We start from the raw sequence: 20,531 nt of genomic DNA on the forward strand, positions 1-20,531 counted from the left end.
CTACATCGCCGTAGTCGTCATCGTCGCTATCGTTTGTCAAGATAACAGAGATAAATGTGTGCGTGTATTGGCATACGTTTTCTCTGTACACAGTAAGGTAAATGCTAAGAGCAAAAGCAATAAAATGTCATACCAAAGATTCGTTTAGATACTATTGATGCAAAGTATGACGAAATAAATGATTTATAGATAAATTCGACATGAGTACTTCAATGCTACGGTGCAATTATTTTTGTGTACTGGCTCGCTTTGGCATTCTCGTCCACTTTGATTTGTATGAAGAATTTGATATCATTATTTAACAGCTTTTATCAAGCTTAAAATTATAATAAATAGAAGCGACTATTTCACGACTATTTTTTGAGACATAATTCAAACCGATAGTCATAGTAGTTCCAAAGATATTCGATATTTTCAAAACCTCCAGCTATAATCCTCCACCAGGGCTGCAGCAAAGTACCTTTATATCTCTGCTATCTTTGGACGACTATTTCTGAAATTTGGCATGTCATTACGACTATTTCACGACTATTTTTTGAGACCTTAACCAAATCGATAGGCCTTACCGTTTGTTCTGCAGAGGCTGGAGGATTATAGCTGGAGACCTCCAGCTATAATCCTCCATAAAGTATAGCTCTAACTCCGAAAGTATGATACGACTATTTTTTTGGAAAACACGACTATTTATGACTATTTCACGACTAATTTTTGGCATCATCAGAAATAGTTTCTATTGAGTTTAAATTTTGGAGGATTATAGCTGGAGGCACGTTATTTTTTGCGTTGCTTTTTACGCGGATGTTCATGCTGAGATATGTCGCACAACGGAGATAACTAAAGTATGTCACGTGCAATGTAGGTACTTATTAAATAAAATTGCAAAAATTAAAATGATGGTCGGAGGAAAGCCGAGGACGGAATGGCGTTATGGAGTGTCCGTAGTGCGGAAGGAAACAAACGAATACCATGGAAGCTAGTTTATTACTGACAGCTAATTTGACAGATGCCCTTATATTTATTTTATTTTACACACATACATTGTAACATAACAGGAACACAAAACCCAAATCGTTACAATATTAATTTAACATATAGCACTCACTTTCATACTTCTCTCTAACATTCCTTTACATACATTCATCAGCGAACTCATTCTATCCACAAATACATCACATTCTGGTGCTTCGGCGAGCAGGGAGCCGAGCAAGTGGAGCGCGCGCGCGACGGGCGAGCACCGGTACAGGTTCGTGCGCGACGGCGGCACCGCAAACAACTTGTGGCTACGCGCCCTTAGGTACCTATCAGGTACAAACAATTTAATTGTTTTCTCAACAAGATCCATACAATCAATCTTGTTTCGGATAATGTTTAAGATGAACTTTACCAAAGCCAAATTCCTACGCAGCTCTATCGAATTGTAACCTAAATGTCCTTCCAGAAACCTAGTAGGGTACATAAACGGATAGTAAACGTGATTTTTCTTATATAAATATCTAAGAAATCGTTTCTGGACTTGCTCCAACATAAGGATATATTTATCTTCATGTGGAGACCAGACCACTGCGTTTGTTTCTAGGATGCTGCGCACCAGAGCCCCGTACAGGGCCTGCGTGGCCGCGGCCGTGAGCGGCGCCGCGTTGCGCAGCACAAATCCGAGTCGCTGGAAGGCAGCATTAGTCACCTTCATGACGTGAGGACGGAAGGTCAGTTGCGGGTCGAATATTACTCCGAGATCGCGCACCTCCGTCACTCGAGCGATGGGGTCTCCCCCTATCAGATACTGATGTTGCAATGGCGAAGGTGAGCGAGTGAAACTCATCATTTCGCATTTACTAAAATTAAAAAACAGTTTGTTATCGACGCTCCACCGAAGTACAGCGTCGATGTCATTTTGCAGTTTCAGGCAGTCGTCCGCAGATTTAATTACCCCAATGAGCTTCACATCATCAGCAAATAACAGCATTCTTGCGTTAGTGACAACATTAGGTAGGTCATTAATAAGGAGCAAAAATAAAAAAGGTCCTAAGTTCGATCCTTGACTTATTCCAGAAGGCGTTTGATAGGTATCTGAAATGTATATATACGTGATAGGTATGCAACCTTCATGCAGGTTGCATGCTCATATACTACACTCCTCCACCACTATTTCAAAGATTATTATCACAAAGAAAGAAACAATGAATATGTTGGAAACTCTAAAAATATTGTTTATAGTCAATATTCTTCCTAGGTCTAAGTGTACGACCGTTATTATTTACAATGTCAATATTTACATCATCTAGATCTCTATGCACATTAGCACTACTCTCGTCTACATCGTCGGTCCGCTCCAGACCAGAACTCGTTGCGTTATCATCGCAAGTTACCATTCCCTCGCCCTCACCACCTCCAGCGTCTCCGGCGGTGCCACTCTCATCTCCCTCAGACACAGCTGGTGCCTCAGTAACTGACTGTTCGCGCGAGCCCTCGCTGCCGACATTCTCAGACGATGATGAAGCGCGCGGTGACGGTGGTGGTGGAGGCGGTCGCTCCGGTGCATCATATATTATAACAGGAGTATTTACATATGAATCTTGTGTATGTACAATCCGTTTCTCTTCTACATTCCTAGGCTGTTTACATTTCAATATTTGGTCAACATGACGAGTTCCTAAGGTATCAAAGTCATTGAAATAAATTTCATACATTCGATTCCCTATCTTCCTTTTTATAACTCCGGGCGACCAAATATACTTCCTAGCAGTGAACCACTTTGCTAAAACTGTTTCACCTTCCTCGAAACACCTACTTCGGTTTAATGGTTTTAGTTCGTCTGAAGCGGATGTACCCGTAGTGGCAAGGTGCGTTGGAGGTTTAATAAGATCTAACCTACTCCTTAAATCGCGGCCAAACATCAGTCTAGCGGGGGTCATACCCGTCGCACAATGAACAGTGGTGCGGTACTCAAATAGAAAGCTTAACAATTTGTCTTGAATACAGTGTGAAGACACATTAATGTTATCAGCTAGAATACATTTGATCATCTTTTTGCTACATTTGACTGAGTTTTCCGCCTGACCATTACTACACGGGTGATAAATCGGAGACGTTACATACTTAATGCCATTGTTTTTACAAAATGTTAAAAATTCTGCAGAACAAATCTTTACATCATTATCCGAAACAATAACCGTTGGCACGCCAAACACTGACATTAAATGTTTCAATTTCGCGATGAGCGCCTGAGTGGATGTGCCGCAATTCATGTAAATGCATTCGAGCCATTTGCTGTAGGCATCGATCACAATAAGATACGTGAGGTTACCTATCGACATATAATCTATGTGGATCCGCTGCCAGGGCCCGGCGGGGCGCGGCCAGGGCGCCGGCGCGGCGCGGGGCGGCGCCGCCCGCAGGCCCGCACACGTGTCGCACGCGCCTATCCACTGCTCGATGTCCCCGTCTATACCGGGCCACCACATCCTCGACATGGCCTTGCTCTTTGTTTTGACAATCCCAAAATGCCCCGAGTGGAGTTCTCCTAACATCTGTTTCCTATGCACTGCAGGAATTACAACTCTATGTCCACGGAAAAGACACCCATCATTTACTTCCAAATCAGTTTTAACTTGAAAATACGGTAAAACTGATTTGCACATGATTTTTCGTGGCCACCCGTGTTCCATGTAATTCATAACTGTCTTAATAACAGGATCTAAATTTGATGCTCGCTTTATCGACTCAAATGAAAGAGGCTCCACGTTCGCATTTAGGAATTTCAGAGAAGGCAAATCTCCGTCGTCACCTTCCACTACCCCGGCAGGCAGCGGCGATCGAGAAAAATAATCCGCTATCAGATTATTGCTGCTGCTAATATATTGCACCGAGTAGTTGTAGGCCGACAGAATCAGCGCGTACCTTTGTAGCCGTGACGCCGCGGTAACCGAAACACCCTTATTTTTATCAAAAATCGCTATTAGAGGTCTGTGATCCGTTTTTAGTATAAATGGGTCACGCCTGCCGTACAAATATTGATGAAAATGCTTGACACCAAATATAATCGCTGTGGCCTCCTTGTGAATCTGGCTGTAGTTCCGCTCACTCGGTAACAGCGAGCGCGACGCAAAAGCGATAGGCCTCTCCCTGCCCCGGTCATCCACATGCGCCAGCACGGCGCCGAGGCCGGCCGGGCCCGCGTCCACCGCCAGCACCAGCTGCGCCGCGGGGTCGAAGTGCGCCAGCACGCGGTCGGACGCCAGCTCGCGCCGCACGGCCGCCAGCGCGTCCCCGTGCCGCCGCGTCCACTCCCAGCGCGCGCCCGCCTTCAGCAGTTCGTGCAGCGGAGCCAGAAGCGAAGACGCGTTTGGAATAAAATTCCTATAATAATTTACTACGCCTAAAAATCGTTTTACCTCGAGTACGTTGGTCGGAGCTGGCGCCTTCAATATAGCCTCTACCTTAGTCGGGCAGGTGCGCAAGCCGTGTTTGTCGATAACGTAGCCTAAATACGTCACACTGTCTTGGAAAAAAGAACATTTAGCTTTTTGTAATCTTAAGCCTGCATCCTGTAGCCTTTTGAAAATTTCATTTAACCTAGACATGTGTACCTGTTTGTTAGGCCCAGTAACACAGATATCATCCAACCAGACGCTAACTCCGTCGATTCCCGCGAGTAAATTTTCCATTAAACGTTGGAAAATAGCCAGTGCGTTCGCTAAACCATACAATAACCGCGTATATTTAAAAAGCCCCTTTGTCGTATTTATTGTTGTAAGAATTTGTGACGGCTCTGACAACTTGCATTGGTTATAGGCGTTACTTAAATCTATTTTAGAGTAATGTTCTCCGCCACCTATCTTAGCAAATACCTCCTCGATGCGAGGCAAAGGGTATTTATCAATTTCCATATCCTTGTTCAGCGTACACGAATAATCACCAGCAATTTTCACCTTACCATTTTCCTTAAGTACGGGCACTATTGGTGTCGCATACTGCGAGTACCGCACCGGCACCAGTATGCCGGCGCGCACCAGCCGGTCCAACTCCTCCTCCACCCTCTCCTTCAGCGCGAAGGGAATATTTCGTGGTTTAAAGAACTTAGGAGTTGCACCATCTTTCAGGTGTAAATCCACTTCAAACTTATTAAAGCAACCTAACTCATCTTTCCAAATGTCTGGATATTGCTTCATCAATTGCTGCACATCCACGTCAGGCACACTCAACGCGACATTGTTAACAGACGTTGTAAAATGCATGTTGAACTTTGACATAAATTCACGGCCTAACAGTGGGGGCCCGCCATTCTTAATCACGTAGAACCTCACGTCCTCCGTTTGGTTTAGATACGTTACTCTGGCAACAAAATAACCCACTGGCGTGATTTTATGTCCGTTATAGAGACACATTCTTATGTTACACTTTTGCAAATTACAGTTCCTAAATCTATCTATGTACAAGTCGTGTGAAATAATACAAGTGCCCGATCCGGAATCTATCTCCATCGACAAATTTACATTATTTACATTAACCGTTACTTTAATAGGGTCGTAACTTACATACCGAACGTTGAAGCACTGGCAGTCCTCACACTCAGGCATGCCCGGCACCTCTGCATCCGCTTCAACATTATGCAAATGAGAACCTGCCTTTTTACACACTTTCTTCAAATGCCCTTTTTCACCGCATTTTCGGCACTTATAGTTTTTGAAACGACACTTGATAGCCTCATGAGCCTTGAGGCCGCACACTGCACACCGCTGCGTAGTCTCCGCCGCGGCCGGGGCGCCCCCGGGCTCCGCGCGGCGCGGTGCGGGGGGCGGAGCGGCGCGGCGTTCGCAGCCCGCGCGGTACACCGGCGCCTCCGCCGCGTGCATGGCCGCGCGCGCCGCCCGGGCGCACGCCGTCTGCTGTGCCATCTCCATCGCCTTCGCCAGCGTCAGCGTGACCGCGTCTTGCTCGACCAGGCGGTCCCGCTCGGGGCCTGCACCCAGACCCAGCACGAAGCGATCTCGTAGTAACGTGTCCAGGGCTCCGCCAAACTCGCAATAAATCGCAAGTCCCCGTAGTCGCGCCGCCCAATCCTCGACACTTTCGCCATCACCCCTCTTAGCATCGTAGAAACTTGCCCTATCGGCGAAGGTCGACTGTTTAGGAGTAAAATGACCGTTCAGTAATTCCACTAAGCCATGAAAGTCCACCTCTTCCACACTACGCGGGTACGCTAAATTTCGCACCAATTTAAACGCTTCTTCCGAAATATGCGTCAACAACACTGCACTTTTATGTTCCTCCTCGATGTTATTTAACTTTATAAATTGTAATAATCGTCCGTGAAATATTTCCCACTCGTGAATTTTATAGTCAAAAACACTCAATTTTCCGATTACCGACGCCATTATTTACAAATTTTTCACCAGAACATTTGAAAGGAAACAAAAGCGCTTCATTTGTTTTTCTTTTGTTTTTGTGGGTTCGCTCGTCGCCAGATGGAGTGTCCGTAGTGCGGAAGGAAACAAACGAATACCATGGAAGCTAGTTTATTACTGACAGCTAATTTGACAGATGCCCTTATATATACGTGATAGGTATGCAACCTTCATGCAGGTTGCATGCTCATATACTACACGTTACCTTCCTCAAGGAACCAGAGGCGAGCTGAGGATGCGTTTTAGCTGATGATGATGACGAGATATACGTAAACTAAATGTATGAAGTAAGTAGTTATAGAGCAGGTAGCCTTTTATATATGTACTTATTTATTTCCTAGAACATTATTTAGCAATTCCTTACGAGTGGGTGGATACTGAGTTATTATAATAAGTGTTCTCAAGGAGCTCAGAGTATTTCCTGAAAATATCAGCTTGTCAGAAACTTGTGCTATGAAAGCTTTATAAATTTCATCTAAATTTCCCTGAAAGTTCAATTAAATTTTAATACTAAGAACTTCAGTGATGTAATATTCTCTTTACTAAAGTTCCCAGGGTTCCAAAATAACATTTGTCATGAAAATAAACAGGTTTCAGGTAGGTATAGTGTCCTCTTTTCGTCAAAGATGAGATGGTATTGCTGGTATACCAGCCCTTTTGTTTCTTCAGTCATGTATAGAAAACTGTATACAACGAGCCCAAACTATGTCTTTAGAGTCCCAATTACTCCGCAGCGCGGCCTCAAAGACGTCATCCAGTTGCTCATTACTGGGACAAAGCTCACACTGCACCGCCGAACGAAAACCTACCTTATGACCTTTACGCAACGAACATTATGATGACGTAGTTAGTTTGCTGATTGGAAGCTGCAAATATGTAGTTCGTTAGTCGAGTTGAAGCGAATGGAACTCTTAGTGCGTCGTGGTAAGGGCGACTATCGATGGATTCTCGACATACAGGATCAACACGTGCGGGCTGGAGTCCTAGATGGTGACTCTAGACTGACGAAAAATGAACGAAAGCGGGCTGCCATGCAATCGGCACGTTTAACACAACGAGATAGAGTCGTGGCTCGCGCAGCAGCGCTCCGAAACTTATTTTTTCGTCAGTATAGAGTATAGAGTAACCCTCCTGGGTCGATACGCGTGTATCAGATTATGGGATACATTCAGCACATAAGTAGTTCATATTTAGTAGCCGGCACATTTTGTAGAAGGGATACAGAAATATACGGTACCGACATTGATGAAACACTACAAAGTGGAGCACGCATTCGAACCGGTCCATCCGTAGAAATAACAAACTAATGGGTCCATCCCTTGTTGCACTGTATTTGTGATGCGTATTGCGTATTTTGTGAGTAAATAAAGGACGTGTCTATGTCTATGATGCAAACTATGTACAGTAATGTAATTTACCCGTACCTGTTAACTTAAACTTATAACACTCCTCTTTTATTCTCTACTATAGTCGTACAGTCTAGTACGCTGAGGTAAACAAGGCGCCTCTGTCTTGCTATAAATAGCGTGGTGTGGAACAATGCGGAGGAGTGACCCGCGCCCCCGACACCGCTATCACCTCCACTCGCGGCTCACCAGCTGTCTCACGAGATGTACGCACAAGTAAGTACTCGCTGGACGTAGAGAATCGCTTCTGATACAGATGTTTATACTGGAAGTTTATAGTCTATACGTAGTATTTGTCTCTGCATATTATTAATAAGTTGATAGTTCTCAGTTCTACAGGGCAGACAGAAGCCACTACGCGTAGTAACGACATGACTGGGGCGTCGTAAAGGTCATTAAACCAACAACATCTCATTTAGAGGCTACAAATGGATAACACGGATTCAAATAACTCATTGTTTTAAGAAGTGTATTGTTACTGGTAGAATTGCTTCAAAATGCTGTACGTTCAAAGTTCATTTTGATAGTATTAATATAGCCGACGCGAAGGCTTTAGTAAAAACAAAACATAATGAAGGAAAGTCTGGTGAAACAGGTTTTACGGATGAAGTAAATACTACGAAAGGGTGACGTGTAACTACCTAAAGGTCAACTGCATGTATCTTACGTTACGACGACGGAAAACTTACAAGAAATCAAGTAGCTAGCAGTTGTTTTTATCTGTAAAGTGAAATCACAGAATTTGAAAATAACTTGCATTCTTGGAAAAAATTGGTGTGCCAACAGTGCTGAACGAGGTCCAGCATAATATGGAACTGTTGTTTATGAAATTTCACAAATGTATGTCTACTATGTCTGTAACGAATCTCTAAATCTGGGGCTTCTCGCAACGAGCGCACGAATATAATATATTATTATGATGGTACATCGCGATATGTATGAAGCCTTCTTAAATTCTGCCAGAGTTGATTAGATTCTATTCGTGAAATCGTCGTTAAAGACATTTGATTTAGAAGCGAAAGTAATAAAGTGCCGCCACCACACGTCCAGGTTCGTCGCAGATGACTTCAACAAGCTCATTCACACGGAAATGTAAATTTAAAATAAACTACACAGTTTTGCCAGTGCGGCTGAGTAATGTGACAGGTTGAGGACATTCAATTAATAAACCGGCACCGGTTGAGTCCTCTCATTTAGGTTAATTTAATTTATCGAAAAAATTATTAGTGCTTGTAAAGGTATAGTAAAGTAATAAAGTATAAGTTAACGTTATAAACACGCCCTTGCTACTTTTGTGAATCTGCCTAACTTGACGCTAACTTTGTACCATGACTTCCAGAACTTGATGAACTCTATGTGAACTCACTCGGTAATCGTCTAACAGAAGTGATGACTCACTTGTGTGTGCCAGACTGTCAATTTGACTGCACTGGGGAGACCCTGTCGTCTGTCAATTGTTTCAATTAGAACGACGCGCAACGGTTTGCGTTTTATTTATGTTATGTGTTTATCGATGGCCCTCCATCGCGCCAGGGATGAGTGCAGATTGCTGCTTGATGAGGAAGACCGCATCAACATAACATCTCGCTGAGACTCGACAGAGCATTTGACGTCTGAAGCAAAGTGTCATGAGCTGAAACTTTCACACTTACTATTCCGAGTTACTATTTTAAGAATAGCGAGGGGAAAATCATTTCCGCTTAATAGCACCAACAAGGAACCGAGTTGCGAACTCTCCTCGCCGGCGGCGGCGGCCGAGCCACTGCTGCTCACTATAAGTACCTACTTACAACGTCCCATTCATCGAGCCGACGGAACAAAAACAGTGATTGCTAGTTTTGTTTTAAGGTGGAAATTTTTATGTTAGACCTGCAGGTAGACACTGCTTCGTCACACGAGAGACACTGCCAGATATAGGCATAGCTATAAGCGAGAGATTTTTACTAGAGAAGATAAAAGTAATGACGAGAAAACTTTTTATCCTGCGCAAAAATATATTAGTTTAGGTATATCAATAGCAGTTCCCAAGGCGAGTCAATAGCGCAACGTTCACTGAAACGGCAGTAAGGTTTCAGCGAGATGTTTTCAATTACAGCTTCACAAAGAAACGACTCAACAACTACTTTCTAAGGACTCGCTCTATTCAATACTGGAGCTTTACTGTACACAACTACAAACTGACAACAACAAACATTTCATTTCTCTTCACATCTTGTCTTATAATCTACTTGTTAGAACGATATACAACTGTATAATACAGATGTTTACATGATATGGTATAATAAGTAATTATAATGTTCATCTTAGTTTCTTCTGTTAATATATACCTACATTAGAGAAATACGTACAAGTCTCTGAAGTGACCTATATGAGTGATAAGACATTCGGAATCTGATGGGAGACGTCGAGTGTCGACCCTAGCCCCAACGGCTGCTATCATGTTGAACTTGATAGCTAATAGATAATTACAGCCATATATTTCAAGACAATAAGGCAGCGTCGAGGCCGGTTCTGTTTTTGTACGTCTCGAAGTTAACTGTAGGTACGCAAAAAGTTGAATCGTGATCGGTTCGTCTCTTTTTTGTTCCCCCTAGTCTTTAAACGAGAGACGAAATTGTTCTTAATCTACTTCGAAAAGTAATGATGATAAGGAAATTATCTGTCTCGGGGCCAGTCGCTTGATTAATGAGAGTTGAGGAAATTTAATTACTAACAGAAAAATATTCTTATAATTTTGATTAACTCTGATAAATAAAGAAGGGTAACATTGTAAATTTCTGTAATGACTGTTGGTACATATTTCTGCATTGAGAACGTTTAAAATGAATTTGTAGTAGCGCACACTGATTTATGCAGCAGCGATCGATATTTAATGGTGATCGATCAAATTGCTGCACTCAATTCTAAAATAGCTGCGTAAGTACATGAGTCTGTAGTCTCTAGGTACTAGTGTAGAGCCGCTGCATCAAGCCAGCCAGGCTGGAATACATTGACATTGCTCATTGGGGTGCAAACATTATGTCTATTATCTTATATTTAATTACTTTATTTGCCCTTAGATAACATGTGTGGGCCTTGAAATATTTATCAGATTTCGATTAAATATTTACAATCATTATTATATTATTATTTTGAAGTTACAATGACTAAATAGAGTAACTACCAGTGAAGCATTTCTACTGCCAACCTGACTAGGACCAGCCGCCCGCTAATAACTTAAACAATGAGTCTTTGTAGGAGCAGATCCTTTCCTAATTGAGTGTAGCTAAGAGGTAAACTTCAGCCGTAGCCTAGAGATGAATGAACTCTACAGCGCACAGGCAGAGCGTTGCCAGTGCCGAGAGCCGAGAGACCTCCCGATCGTTCACTGGCATTATTACATAAATATCTGCTGGCGAGGTTATCAGAGTAGTCCCTCACAGACAGTATCAGCATTGAAGAGACAACATCAGACTCTACATAATGTTTCATTATCAGACCGTCTGCAGGATTTATGCCTCTCTTCGACCTTTTTTGGCCACCGACAGCTAGTCCAATTTTGCCCTGTTAGTTGATGATCCTGGCGGATAGTTCCAATTACCCCATGTATGATAGTTGCAGCTATCAGGCTTAGTGTAACCTAGGGCATAGGTATTCCTGTGATCGACAAAACCTAGGTAATTGATGCCACGGAACGGAAGTCGTATTGTAGATTTTTATATTTATAAGTATATTGATGTGCTCTGCTCTATACTACACGTATCTGTTTCTTATCCGGAGTCGCATGTAACAGGAGTAGCGGCAGCGGCGCGGAGCTACGCATACTCGTATATTACATAATATTATAATGGTAACGTAATGTATATCCTGCTCTTATGAGAAGTGTTATGGGGAGGGGAAAGGGAGTTGATAGTGATAAGGTGCAAGCCATATTGCTATCAAATCCTATTCCGAGCTCACACCTCTACGTGGTCCCTCCTGGTAACTATCATACACGACTCCCTAGCGCTTCAGGTATGATAGGCTAACGTGACAGGAAAACTCGCCAAGCCGTCTGGCCAGCGTGGCGTTTTATGGCTAAAATTCCCCCCATGAAAAGTCCCAAAAAACCACGGCCCTCAGTCCCCGGCAGCCCCGCTATCCCGGACTCCGGTAGCGGTCACGGTTCCGGCGGGGCAGAGGGTACTAATAATCTCCGGCAGAGATCCGGCTACCAACATACATTGAATATGGCTACATATAACCCAAGGACCTTGAGCACTGATGACAGGATGGATGAACTCTGTGAAGAGCTAGACCACATTAATTGGGAAGTGTTGGGATTGTCCGAGGTACGGCGAAAAGGAGAAGATCTCGTGAGACTTCAGAATGGCCACCTATTCTACTATAGAGGACATGACGACACGAAGTATGGGGGTGTGGGTTTCCTTATACACAAAAAGCTATCTCCAGCAGTCAAAAACATAACAAGTGTTTCAACACGGGTTTGCTATGTCAATCTGACTTTGAATTCAAGATATGCGGTGAAGGTAATTCAAGTGTACGCCCCCACCTCGAAACATCCCGATGATGAAGTCGAAACCTTCTACGAGGAAGTAGAGAAGGCGTATTTAGAAAACCCATGTCACTTTACAATTATCATGGGTGACTTTAACGCCAAAGTCGGACCTCCTCTGGCAAACGAGACATCGGTTGGGCAGTTTGGACTAGGAACTCGGAATGCAAGAGGACAAACCCTTGTAAATTTCCTCGAACAACACCAGCTATACGCTATGAATACTTTCTTCAAAAAGCGACCATCGAGGAAATGGACTTGGATTAGTCCTGATGGCAGGACAAAAAACGAGATCGACTACATTGTCTGCTCCAACAAGTCGAATATTACCGATGTTTCAGTTCTCAGCCGCTTTAAGACCGGTAGTGACCATCGTTTAGTGAGAGCCACGTTCAGGTATAACCTGTCCAAAGAAAGAGAGAAGATGTTCCTGAGGAAACCGCTTAAGTATGAGGCGGCGGACTACAAGTTCCTCCAAAAAGAATTCCAACTAGAACTCCAAAACCGATTCGATGGACTAAAGGAAGAGAACCAGGACGTGGACTCACTAAACGAATCAATCTGCCGTGTCGTAACAGAAACTACCAAGAAACATCTCGGTGGGAGAAAAGCGAGGGAGGAAAAATTAACACCCGATACGCTCGCTCTACTGTCTCGAAGAAGAGAAATGAAATGTGACACAGCAGTGGACCTGAGAGAGTTACAAAAGCTGAATAAAACTGTCAGAAAAGCTGTTAGAACAGATCTACGAGCTTATAACGTGAATGTTATTAAAAACACCATCCAGGACAACAAAGGACCCAAAGTTTTTAAGAGAAAGCTCTGTGGAAACAGGTCCGAAATAAATAAGCTCTCTGACAGTCGCGGTAACCAAGTAACCGATCGTGACCAAATTCTTCGTATCGTTGAAGAGTTTTATGCGGAACTATATACATCAAAAGCAGCAGAACCTGTAACACCAGACGCTACAGACCCGAGAGCTGATCCAAGTGAGCGCTTCGACGAGGATGGCATACCTCCGATTACAGAAGCCGAAATAGACTATGCCCTGGGATCAATGAAACGAGGAAAAGCGTGTGGTGAAGATGGAGTCTATATGGAAATGCTTCTAGCTGGTGGACTTATTTTTATTTTTATTTTATTTATTTAGGTCTTCTTACAGCGAGTGTAACATAACATGCCTTGTTTATAACTTACGTCTACAGATTAAAACTAATTACACAGGCTAATTAAAAGTAGACACCACATGCATTAGTACATAATAGTTATTGGTACTTACTGATTATACTATGATGAAGCTATGTATTTCGTACGTAAATAGGTATTTAACAAAAAAGAAGAAAAAAAGTAACTAATGTGACGACAACATTGTTAGCGTTGTTTTTCTGATAGGAGTAGGTATACTTATAAGTAATATTACAATACATACAGCATATTGCAGAGTTAGTAGGTAGGGTCAATAATTATTCTTGTGAAGTAATGTGCTTCTTTATTTTTGCAACAGAGTCGGTAAAAATATCTATAGATCCGCTGTGTTTGTTTAAAATTTTACAAAGTCTGGGAATAGCGGCATTAGCTCCGAGGACTGTTGTTCGCAGTGGGGGGCACAGAGGTGTAATCGGTCTGCGTGGCAGGTTGTACGGCACTCTAAAATTAATTTATGCCAGTAAGTTGGGACAGTTGATTTTACCATTTAATAATTTAGATAAAAACACTATATCTAAAATATCCCTCCTTTTCTCCAGCGTGACCATCTTAAAGTGCTTGAGCCTCATGTCATACGACTTCAACTTTTTCGCTTTACCTACGGAGAACGCTAGATGCCACATAAAGCGCTTTTGTAACCGCTCGATCTGTAGAATGTGCGTAGCATAGTGAGGTCGCCACACGACACTAGCATATTCAACAATACTTCTCACTAGGCTATTGTACAAAAGTATTTTAGTGCTAGGATTTTTGACTTCCCTTACTGAGAATGCTAGCTAAACTCTTCAACGAAGTGCTTAAAAACGCAATAGCACCAAAAGCGTGGAAAAATGCTATAGTCACGATCCTTCACAAAAAAGGGGACAAGACCAAATTACCCAATTACCGCCCAATAAGCCTACTCTCTCAGGTCTATAAATTGTTTGCCAAGGTCCTGTGCAACCGACTGAACCACTGCTTCGACGACTACCAGCCCGTCGAACAAGCCGGCTTCCGGAGTCGATACTCGACTATTGACCACATTCATGCAGTCAGACAGCTGATGGAGAAATGCAAAGAGTACAACCGGCCCCAGTGTCTTGCCTTTGTAGATTATGAAAAGGCATTCGACACAGTCGAGCACTGGGCCGTCTTCCATGCTCTCCATCGCTGCAACATTGACAAGCGATATGTGGATGTACTCCGGGAGCTATACAAAGAGGCAACAATGCAGGTGCGCATGCATAGTCTAACTGACCTTGTGTCAATTAACCGAGGCGTGCGTCAAGGAGACACTCTCTCTCCCAAGCTCTTTACAAATGTTTTAGAAGACGCACTAAAGACTTTAAACTGGGACGAGAGAGGTGTTAATATCAACGGCACTAACATGTCACACCTGCGTTTTGCCGACGACCTTATTGTCCTAGCTGAGAACGTTGCTGATCTCCAAGAGATGCTTGAAGAATTGCATGTAGCGTCTCTGCGCGTCGGTCTGAAGATGAACATGTCCAAGACCAAGATCATGACCAGTTGTCATACAGCCGTACCTAACATAACAGTAGGCAACGGCTCAGTAGAAGTTGTGGACAAGTACATATATCTTGGACAATGTTTATCTTTTGACAAAGACTCGCAGACAAAGGAGATCGCTAGACGAATTCAGCTAGGGTGGGCTGCCTTTGGTAACCTAGCAGATGTTTTTAAATCTAGCCTGCCACAGTGCCTGAAGACCAAGGTTTTCAACCAGTGTGTGCTGCCTACCCTCACTTATGGTGCCGAAACATGGACGCTCACAAAGACATGCATGCACAAAATTAAAGTAGCACAACGAGCCATGGAGCGCACCATGCTAGGCATCTCGCTAGTGGACCGTATCCCGAACGTAGAAATTCGACGCAGGACAAAGGTTGAAGACGTTGGGAGACGGATCACGAAGCTGAAGTGGAGATGGGCAGGGCATCTGGCAAGGCGGCAAGACGGCAGATGGACCAAGGCAGTGTCGGAGTGGTGGCCAAGGGAGGGACGGCGATCAGTCGGTAGACCGCCGACCCGTTGGTCCGATGACATCAGGAGAGTGACGGGACCAAACTGGATGAGTGTAGCACAGGACCGTGGGACTTGGCATAACATGGAGGAGGCCTATACCCTGCAGTGGGTTGACATAGGCTGATGATGATGATGATGAGAAGTGTAGGATTTACCGCAAACTACCGACTCTATGCGGCAAATAACTGCGGGCCTAATGAAGTATTTTTGGTAGCGATTTGTTAGCTAAACGACTATGTGTATGTTGTACACATGTACTACAACATACATAACAGACTTAATACCAATAGGAAACAATAGTGCTGCGGCTTAGTAGAGGCCTATGTCAGCAGACTAAATAGGTACATAATGGTTTAATAATCTACCAAATTGCACCGTCAATAATTATGTTTCGGAAGAAGAGATACGAAGCCCGCAGACGTTAACTAAGTAAAAGTACAAGAAACAGCTTCTCAAGTAGTAGTGTGCTTCCGGAAGTGCTGGATGTATTTATTTTAATGAGGCGGCTGCGTCACGGGATCGATACCGCCAGCACTGCGCCCGCCGCGAGACTGGACGAACCACTACAGAAAGTTAGTTCTGTAAACCGACATTACACGGTCCAAGTCTTTGAGAAGCTATTATTGCTGTTTGTTTTTGCTGTCTTGTTGCTCCTCAAAGCCACAGTCACTTTAATAATAATTAAATGTCAATGGCACTCAGATACGATAGGGTACGCGAAGCTTAAGCTAAGGCTAAGTGGAAAATATCACACATAATGCACGTATTAGGCTCTTCATATAAATAATAGAAAGATGTCTAGATGTCTGGATTTTGTTATGTAAAATTGAACATTGTAAATGTAACTCAACTTCAACCCTAGATAGATACGCTAAACAATTCATAAATAACAAGTAATTAATTCTAATGGGATAGCAATATCACTACCGTTTCAAAAATACTATGCGGAAAATGTATCCAGTTTGCAATCAACTAATAAATACAATATTTCCATGATGGATTCGCGAGGCGGGTTGCGCGGGAGTGACGTCGCTCGGAGCCGGGCAGCAACCAGTGTGTCGGGATCAGGTGGCGCCGCGCCAAGGCCGACTACCTGGAGGCACCCCGGCCCCGGCGGCACTCTAGCTTGGCAAGAACCAACGGACGTGACCTTTCATGCAAGCCGTGCATTTAATATAAACGGGATAAAGACGTGGTTAGCTCTGCAGCGCTCCTGATCTTGGGTTTCGTAGGCTAGAGACACCCCTTGGCACTGTTGTCTAGACCGGGCCAAGTGGGGACTTGTTGAGCAACTGGGGGCTGCGGACTTAGGAAACATGGTTTCAGTACAGTACAGACTCAGACCACATTTCCGTACTACGATAAGTACGAGATCGCTAAATATGTACACCTATCCCTACATCACTAGGATTTCATCTTTGGAGTTTTGGAGTAAAGTAGCGCGACAAGCTTCATTTAGATATCTCAATACTAATGTAGGTAGTCAATAGGTACATTTTACAACGGTTAACTTAACGTTACTAATTATTATAACTAAGCATGCCGATTACTCCTTGTTTTTCCACGGTTTGAGTCGCAGTACATATAAGTGAAGATAATTGAAACTAGTGATGATGTGGGGCTACAGTGACGCCGGCGCGGCGGTGCGGCGGTGGGCAGACAGGGCCACTTGATTGGGTTTAATTACGTCGATGGACTCGTTTCGCGTGTACACCTAGTTACGGGTATGCCCTGTATGACTGTAGGAGAGTGCCTTGTTGGATAGATCTTACAATTAAATGTCAGGTACTGTTTAGATACCTTGGTACTTATACATATAGAGTAATAATTGAAGTCTACTTATAAAAAGGTACTGCATTCTAGTTTCCAGTACATCAATGCTAAGTGTCCACATGGAAATTTGGAAGTTTATTTTTTCACACCACTCCTAATGCACTAAACTAAAAATCATAGATAGGAATTCAGCAGAAGGTATATTATGTATTTCCCGTATCTACGAGTACCTAAACTTTCATCAAAATTTTCATTTGCAATTTAAGGAATTACAAACAATACAAACTTTAGTTTTACACATATCAAAATGCTTTGCAAATTAGTGTTAGCTACTAAATAATGCTATGTACTAGTTTGCTGGAGCAACAAATAGTAAATCACGTGTGTGGGAGTCGCCGTTGTCTCGACGGCGACAGTCCTAGCTGCAGGACATTCCACAACCAGAATAACTAGCTACTACAGAGAAATGCTCACTACATTAAATTCTAGTAAAAGATATGAAGTTGACTTAATTTTCTCTATACAAGATCCATATTTATGTACAAGTACCTGTTACTGTTAAAATTTTAGATTTTTTGTTCAAGAAACAAATAATGTTGGAAGTCACTATTATGAATAATGCAAAGAGTAGTGTGAACAATCAGTAGATCAGTTGCCATGTAAATGTGAAGCTCATACATAATAATAAAGAGTGAATGGATGAATACTGAGAGATAAACTTAATGATGACTCCTGCATTAGCTCTCTGATAATGGCTGTTTGTGTTATGTAAATGACCCACTGTGTTTACACTTCGCTTCACCTACTGATGCCGCTACACATAGTATGAAATCTAAGTAAGTACTAAGTAAGGGGTTTGCTACCCCTTACTTATAGAGTAAATATGACCACTTTTAGAGGCATGCAGACCAAACAACTATGTATAAAAAGTTTGGTACAGGATGGAAGCTACTTGAAGGTTATAAATAGGCTGAGTGTTGGTGTCTGTTGATGTAAACACATGTAGATATTGTCAATGACAAGCGGTAGATATGTGAGGTCGGGGGTCAGCCTGTGATGTCTCAGGGAAAAACCACCTTTAATGGCTCAATTACAATTAATTGCTATAGTTTTATTGCCTTCAAACTATGTATTGGATGGAATTTTTTCTAAAGGTTTTGCCTTGATCTCTTAACTGAGAACTAAAGCATTTTTTTTTATTTACTTTGTGCTATTTCACTTTATCTTATGAAATATGCTGGTGGAAATAGGATTTGACAATATTTGTCATTGGAAATAGTTGTTATTATTATTATATACCATCTATTTGGATCTCCTTGGAAGAGTCCTATGGGTCCAGACTGAACTTGGGGGCTATGGGGTGGACCCTTTGAAAAATGTTGATCCCCTACATCCAGCAACAGTGGATATATATGTAGGTATTTTGGTTGATGACAAATTGAAATATTTTACAGGATGCAGAGAACCTTACCTTTGGGGTAAGTAACATTAAATTCCTAGCTATAAAGCAAGTTCTACCCCTTTGGCCTTCAAATAGTCAACAAGTGAACCAAAATTCCGCACAGCAGCAGCAGAATAGCAGTGTTTAATAGGATAAAATGAAGGAGGCTGTGTACCGGGATGCGGCAGGTCCGCGCCGGCGGCGGCGGCGGCGAGCAGAGCGCCCGCCAGCAGCAGCGTGGTCGCCATGCCGCTCTACGCGCTCCTCATGGCACCACCACCACTAGCCGCACTCAACAACACCCCACAACACCACTGTTCATTCAAAAAAGCTATTTTTGTTTACACGCAAGACAGCGTCTCACCCAGATGTTCACACGAAATCAATGTTTTTGTTTGTAATTCGTACACTCGCGTGTTCGTTTATCGACAAATACACAGTTTTAAGGTTTAGTTGGAGAATAACGCGAAAACACTTTGCATCGAGTAATCTGAAAACAAAGAAATTGTTCACAATTTCCTGAAAAAGCTCGATTTTCAAACAAAGCTCCCGAGCGCAGTAAACAACCGGGCGAAGCTACGCTATTGGCCGATTGAAATTTACCGGAAGTGAAGTGAAGTTTGCAACAAGCAAGCAGACAACCTTGAAAACTTTGACAGCTGACACTGAAAATAATGACTGGGAATTCAACTCTTGCCCGCGCCAAGCTGCATGGGCATGGTGGAAGTGAAACATAGCGGGAATAGTGGGCGTCCGCGTTGTAAATCAGATAGCAGAAAAATACACAAATATAAGCTTTTCAATTTAAAAACGGAATATACGACATGTTTTAATCATAATCGAATCGGTATTTACGGTAAAAGACGGTTAAAATTGAGGAAAAAAAACAACCAATCACCTGTCAAAATATTTTGACATTCCACTCTTCGATTTTCATTGCTTATTTTGTTGATTTTCCTATTGAAACCCCAATAAAATAAGGTGAACAAATTAACTATCCCTTTTTACCCTTCATGTCTGTTGTAATATGCTTGTAAAATTTAAACAAAATGAAATATTACGTAATCTCAATAGGTTAGGTTTTTGTTTTGATCATGATTTCATAGCTCTTGTGATTTTGATTTACAGCCATGGGCGGGCACGGACACGGCCACGAGCCTCCGTACAGGATCCCCGACGCCAGCACCTTCCAGGTGAAGGGCATCCCCCAGCTGGAGGCGCTGGAGGAGGCTCTCGCTCAGAAAGGACTCAAGGACCCATGGATTCGGTAAGAACACTATGTCCTTAATGTCATGTAAATGGCTATGGAATGTTTTATGTCTATGGCATTTTTATTAGGCATTTAACAATGTATTTTGTGTTTTAGCAATGAGGCTTGGCGGTACAACCCAGGTTTTGGCTCCCGCTGGGAGAGGTCTCGCCTCTTTTTCTTCCGTGGGTTGCCCCTCGGCCTGGCTCTGACTGTGATCGTGGTGGGCGCGGGCAAGGTGCTCGGCGGCGGGGACAGCCACGGACACGGACATGAGGGAGGACATCACTAGACAAATTAATACTTTACTTCAACATCTACATATTGAATGATGAGATACTAGGTTGCTCTGTTTGTGAATTATTAAGTGAATTTATTATAGAATGCTATTTATATTTTGGTGTTTAATTTTATGATACTAATGCCATCATATTTACCAACTTATTCCTTTTATGTCTGCAGTCTAACTATGAAATTCTAAGATTGTATACAG

General features: G+C 42.9%; 2 protein-coding genes across 2 annotated transcripts in view; one reads left to right on the forward strand and one right to left on the reverse strand.

The window, feature by feature from the left end:
• LOC125490088 (prolow-density lipoprotein receptor-related protein 1-like) overlaps nucleotides 1-19,567 on the reverse strand; it is a 30,440-nt gene extending 10,873 nt beyond the window's left edge. Inside the window, exon 1 of the mRNA XM_048628199.1 lies at nucleotides 18,965-19,567. Coding sequence (XP_048484156.1) covers nucleotides 18,965-19,037 — 73 coding nt within the window. The 5' untranslated portion in view covers nucleotides 19,038-19,567. The remainder of the gene's footprint in view (nucleotides 1-18,964) is intronic.
• Nucleotides 19,568-19,614: 47 nt separating this feature from the next.
• LOC105385924 (NADH dehydrogenase [ubiquinone] 1 beta subcomplex subunit 3) lies at nucleotides 19,615-20,433 on the forward strand. Its single transcript, XM_011556379.3, has 3 exons — nucleotides 19,615-19,770; nucleotides 19,918-20,056; nucleotides 20,156-20,433. Exons 2-3 carry the CDS (start codon nucleotides 19,920-19,922, stop codon nucleotides 20,328-20,330), a joined length of 312 nt encoding a protein of 103 aa, XP_011554681.1. The 5' UTR covers nucleotides 19,615-19,770; nucleotides 19,918-19,919; the 3' UTR covers nucleotides 20,331-20,433.
• The last annotated feature ends 98 nt before the right edge of the window (nucleotides 20,434-20,531 follow it).

Source organism: Plutella xylostella, chromosome 20 (assembly GCF_932276165.1).
Source record: "Plutella xylostella chromosome 20, ilPluXylo3.1, whole genome shotgun sequence".
Classification (NCBI taxonomy): Eukaryota; Metazoa; Arthropoda; class Insecta; order Lepidoptera; family Plutellidae; genus Plutella; species Plutella xylostella.

What these genes read in the sequence shown, in the direction of transcription:
- LOC105385924 (XM_011556379.3), top strand. Translation starts at nt 19,920, where the DNA reads ATGGGCGGGCACGGACACGGCCACGAGCCTCCGTACAGGATCCCCGAC. An exon ending in CTCAAGGACCCATGGATTCG is followed by an intron (nt 20,057 to 20,155) that starts GTAAGAACACTA and finishes TTTGTGTTTTAG; the next exon opens with CAATGAGGCTTGGCGGTACA.